Below are 5,707 nucleotides of genomic sequence, written 5' to 3' on the forward strand. Positions count from 1 at the left end.
CTTGACTTCTCTCCTTCGTATGACATTTCGAAATTTGTTGAAATTTTCGATAAAAATTGTGGTGAGAACACTTTTTGTTTACTCTTCTGTATTTTCAATTCACCACAATTTTTAGCGGCCGGTGAATTTTTATTATTTCTTGCGCGAAGAGAGAGCATATACAAGAGAGCGGATGGCATCTACAATTTCATGTTCTCTGGTAGGTGTTTACTTATTTTGTATTTATGTATGCCTTTGTTCAGGCGTTCATTAAAGGGTCATGGAAATATAAATCTGTATATATGTATGTATGTACATATTTTAAAAACAACTGAACTGATAATACGTCCTTTAATGCACGTACTCTGGCTTTCTCGCCACGCAAATAAAATGTATTATAAAAAAATAATATTGGTCATTGGTCCATATTTGTTTATGTAAATACGCACGCATTAAAATAAATGCGTAAATACATAAATTGTGAATTAGCAAAAAATTTTGAAACTTGTTTTTCTGGAAACTTGCTTTCTCTGCTAAATTTTGTCATATTTGTTTCTTAATTATTTAATTGTTTACTGGTAAATATTTACTTGTTTTGTTATTCTGGTTTTTAGATCAATATTGAGTTTCCAGACAATTTGAATAAGCACGTGAAGAGCGAGTGCAACAACAATCATCAATTGCACATGTTAATCGGTCTTCTTGATGGATAGATAGATACATAACTGAGGAACTGCGACCATTAGACCTATTGTGCCCTCTCCTAACTCACAGGGACTCGCTTAGCCCCAGCATATTGACGTAGTGCAGTATTTTGCTGGGTGCTAGCGAGGCGATGTGATCCCTATCCGGAAACATGGCTTCAAGGGCCTTCGACCTGCGCCTACAGACTGCAATGCAGTCGATTAGCAGGTGCTCCGGGGTTTCAGGGTCCCTGCCCCTGCCAACCGACAGTTGGCGCAAGATGATAGGCCCATGTTAGTTAAGTGCCTTTTCAGCTTGCAGTGACCGGTATAGAATGCAACCAGGATCCTGAGTTTGTTTCTTGGGAGGTTGATTAACAATTTAAATCTTTTTTGGTTATGCCCCCCAACTAGCAGCTTGGCATGACGCATACCGTGCGCTTGCTGCCAATACCTTTCCCTGCACACTCTTTCTTCCTTGCGGAGCAGCTCCTTCACAGTGTGGGGACCCACCGCAATGAATGGTTCGGGCCCAACCATACTGGTGGAGGCTGCGGAGCGGGCTAGCTCGTCAGCCAGTTCGTTGCCGGCTATGCCCCTGTAGCCGGGCACCCAGATTAGGTTTGTAGCTAGGTTGTTCAATCGTTCTCTGCACTCCTGCACCAAAAGCGATTTGATCTCGTAGGAAGAGATMGCTTTCAGTGCCGCTTGACTATCGCTGAGTATCGCTATGCGCTCGTTACGATAGTTGCGGTGGAGGTTTATCTCTGTACACCGACTTATAGCCAGGACTTCAGCCTGAAAAATACTTGGAAAGCTTCCCATCGGAATGGAGAGCTTTGTACGCGGGCCTACAATATCGCACCTATTCCTTCCGACGTTTTTGAGCCGTCGGTGTACCACCTCAATGTACTATCCCTTAGCATTTGCTCAAGAGTGGGGTCGTTCCACTCACTCTTGCTCCCGAGGGTAACCTTAAACCTTTTCGTGAAGTGAGTTGATTTCGTAATCCCGTCCCTTGGGAGAAGGGCGATAGGAATGTCGTCACTTATCCTCTCCATCATCTAGGACGAGATTATCTTGTCTTTGCCGCACCCGTCTGCTGTTATCTGCAGAAGTGAGTGCTTGGCTACCTGACCTATCATTATATGTAGTGGTGTAAGTTCCAGCAGGACCTCCAAAGCTGCCGTCGGACAGGTTCGCATAGCGCCCGTCATGCAAACACATGCTAGCCGCTGAAGCTTCGATAGTCGGTTAACCACCGAAGCCTGCGACGTTACAGAGACCCTGGACACCGCCCCGTAAGTAATTATCGGTCGCACAATCATGGTGTACAACCACCTAACGATCTTTGGCTTGCAGCCCCAGCCCGCCAACCGTTTGCACACCATTAATGCTTTTATAGCTTTGACTAGCGTTTGGTTCACATGCTGCTTCCACCGCAAGGTGGAATCCAGCGTAAGGCCCAGGTATTAGACCTTGCTAGTCATCTTGATCTCTCTGCCCCCAAGTGTGAGGTTCCTCAAGCCGGGTAGGGACCTGTGCCTTGTGAAAGGGACTATGGTTGTCATATTTGTTTCTTAATTATTTAATTGTTTACTGGTAAATATTTACTTGTTTTGTTATTCTGGTTTTTAGATCAATACAGACAATTTGAATAAGCACGTGAAGAGCGAGTGCAACAACAATCATCAAATGCACATGTTAATCGGTCTTCTTGATGAACACATACATAAAAGATACATATGTATGTATGTGTGTATGTACATATTTGTATTTGAATACGATATGGAGGATTTGTTTGTTATTTTTTATTCAACTTATATTTTCGATTTACGTCGAAAACAAGTTAGTTTTATGGACCTTAGCCACTTTAGGCGATAATGTTCTTTAACCTATGTAAATAACCTACAAACTTATATAATAAATAATATTTCAAGAAGATAATATGTCAAATGAAGCAATTTTTCATACAAGGATTTTATTGTGGATCGGTCAGTTTGTATGACCGCTATATCGTATAGTGGTGGGATATCGATAGTTCCGTCAAATAAGCAGATGCATATCTCAAAAATGAGGGACTAGGTTCGCTTACATACAGAAGGAGAGACGGTCGGGCATGACTAGATCGATTCAACTAAATTCGCGTTGTTTGTCAATAGATGGCTCCAGTAGTTAGTGAACTATAAACTTAACCTATACATATGTACATATGTAAGTATGTAAAAGGGGCTGCATTTTCACATTTGTGACTTTGTATACATATGTGGCATATAATTTTGGTTAACGCTGAAGCACATGGGGAACTCCAAAAGTTTACGGAGGGACTGCCCTAAGGGAAACAATGAGCTGTGATTGGTCGCTTTAAAGGTGGCGATTGCGTCTTTTTGAAAACGGCCGGAATTGTGGAAGAATAATTCATGGATTTTACACGATGATAATACACCATTGCATCGAGCCACGAGTTTGACCCGGATTTAAAGCCAAAAAAGCAATGAATACCATTTTTTCTTGTTCCCCAAACAGAAATTGCTGCTCTGTTGAACCCGAAGAGGCGAAACAAAATTCGGTGAAAGAGCTGAAGGCCATCCCAAAAAGTGCTTGTGAAAAGTGCTTCGAGGACATGGAAAAATCGTTGGCATAAGTCTAGTACATCTGGTCGGAATGACTTTGTAAAGGACAAAATAAATATTGAGGAATAATTAGATGTTTCCTTTTATTTACATTTTCCAGTTACTTTTATGTCACAATATATACAGTTTTCAGACTGCAATAAGTCTAGAAGAATGTCAATAACCGAGAGTCTTTGAAGATGACGTTTTAATCAAAAAGCATGCCATTATTTAAACAGTAATAAAGTAATAAAAAAATATAAATCGACAATAGTGCAAGGACGTCTATAATTCATTTTAATTGTGTATTAATTACTAAACTTAAAACTAAAAAACCAAGGAGAGTGAGTATGAGAGCATTTGGAGCATGTCAATTATTTTTGTCTGCTGTCAAACATTTAAAAGCTATAATTCACTCCTTCAATTTTGCAAACCAATAATTTTTGTTATTGATTTAGACAACATTCTCGTAGCCAGCTGCAACTTTCCAATTTTGAGCAGTCCAATTAAAACTGCGCGTCGGTAAAGCAGTTCAACACCTAGAAAGGCGCACAAATTGTACCAACTTCACTTCAAAGCATTACTTTGAGCAAACATTTTGACAAACCAGAAACCAAAAGTAACGCTACTTCAGCAAGAGAGGCGAAAGACACTTCCGCTTGAAACCAATTGAAATAAGTAATACGAAATTTTTGTTTGTTTCTCTTTTAGATAAAATATTTTGGTCATTTATTACAATATAAATTAACACACTTATTCAGTCTAGAATGCTTACTAACTACTAGTACTAAGTAAATATTGCTTCAACACAATATGCGCGTAAATATCTGGGAATTCGTTTGTATCTTACAAATGCTTAAATGCTAGTTAGAAAATAGAGCATTCTTTGGACTAGAAATCTGAGACTCGACCTCTGCGCTCCCAGTCGCCATAGCGTGTTGGTTCGGGACCAGCTGGACCGCCAATTTCGCCTGTGTGTGGATTTACGCTATTTGGCCATGGCTTCCAGGGATCCTCTTGTGGCACGGGACGTCCTGTTATGTTCTTCAGAGAGACTTTCGAAAGAAGTTTCCTTGAGAACATCATAACAGGGGTTTCCGGCTTGTGAGCGGCATTTGTCTGATTGCATGTGCACGATGTGGAGAAGGCCGGCGCGGCTGTCTTCCAAGGATTGGGAAAGAAATTGATTTGTTTGCCCGCCGTTTGGCACAGGCGACAACTCTGCTTCGCAATATTACTCATTGTTATAGCGTCTTTTTGGTTTTCTTCTATTTCACAAACACAAATTTTCAATTTAAATTAGAACTTTTTAAAATTCTTTCACTTTGTGACGGTTAAAAATTTGCTTTACTGTTTTTTTTTTTTTTTTTTTTGTTTTCACTTTTGTTTGCTTGCTTTCAAGCTTTTGACTTGTTGATGGTTGCTCGTTGCTGAACGAATGTTGCTCCACAGCGGCGTGGCCAGCGCTTTTATACACACACGCCGCAAAACAAAACGAAACGGAAACCTTGAATGGAGTGCTCAAACGTGAGCGTACAATGAATTTCACGAAGAGCATGCCGGCCGCTCAGCGCTTTGCAGCATGTGCTTGGGTGCTTGGCGTGCGGAGCGTCGTCGGTGAATACACGTACGCTCGTTCCATGTGTAGTGAGTCACACGACCGCGCTGGTGGTGTTTGATGGACTTTTCTGCATACGTATGAAGACTCGCATGTATGTATGTACATTTCGTACATTGTTGCTGCTGACTAGCTGAGCAATCATCACCAAACATTTCGACGGCAATTGTATGTATCTCATTGAAAACTGATCGGCAGCGGAGTTACGTCCTTAAATGCACGTACGCCGCAATATCTAGTACATACATACATATGTACCTGAGTTTATACTATACAGACCGGAATGCAATTGACCGCTACATTGGATCACGCACGTTGTAGCTCTCTACGGCGTTGCTTCATTGTGAAATCGGGGTTGCCCAGCATCATGTGCAAAAAAAATGTGCAGAGTCGAATTATTCTAATAATAATACCAAAAATTAGTGCGAATTTGACTATTAGCATACATTTCCACATAATTATGTATGTATGTATGTACATATTGTATATGGACCGAGTGTTTTTTGGCGGCAGGCCTCTGTAGGCGTTGTGGGAGAACGAAATCGCATTCAAAGTCCAACAAATGACCACATAGCTTCGTGGTTGTTGTTATCGTTTTTACATTTTTCAAACAAATTTAGACCGGTTTCGAAGGAATTTTTTGAGCCGAAATATAGATTTTTGCTAATGCAAATTAATTTCTGCAATTAATCAAAATTAGAATAAAGAAAAAGCATTAAAAAAACAAAAATTAAAAAAAAGTTTTTAAATTAAAAAAAGTAATTGAAAATTGAAAAAAAAATTAAAAAATTTAAAAAAAAATATTACAAATTTAA

At 40.0% G+C, this 5,707-nt stretch overlaps 1 protein-coding gene across 1 annotated transcript; it reads right to left on the reverse strand.

Moving 5' to 3' along the window:
* Window positions 1-3,969: 3,969 nt before the first annotated feature.
* On the reverse strand, window positions 3,970-4,644 carry LOC108976272 (succinate dehydrogenase assembly factor 4, mitochondrial-like). Its single transcript, XM_018945251.1, has one exon. The coding sequence runs from the start codon at window positions 4,514-4,516 to the stop codon at window positions 4,166-4,168; it is 351 nt and encodes a 116-aa protein (XP_018800796.1). The 5' UTR covers window positions 4,517-4,644; the 3' UTR covers window positions 3,970-4,165.
* Between the last annotated feature and the right edge of the window lie 1,063 nt (window positions 4,645-5,707).

The sequence above is a fragment of the Bactrocera latifrons genome, unplaced genomic scaffold (genome assembly GCF_001853355.1).
Source record: "Bactrocera latifrons isolate USDA-ARS-PBARC rearing strain unplaced genomic scaffold, ASM185335v1 scaffold_115, whole genome shotgun sequence".
Classification (NCBI taxonomy): domain Eukaryota; kingdom Metazoa; phylum Arthropoda; class Insecta; order Diptera; family Tephritidae; genus Bactrocera; species Bactrocera latifrons.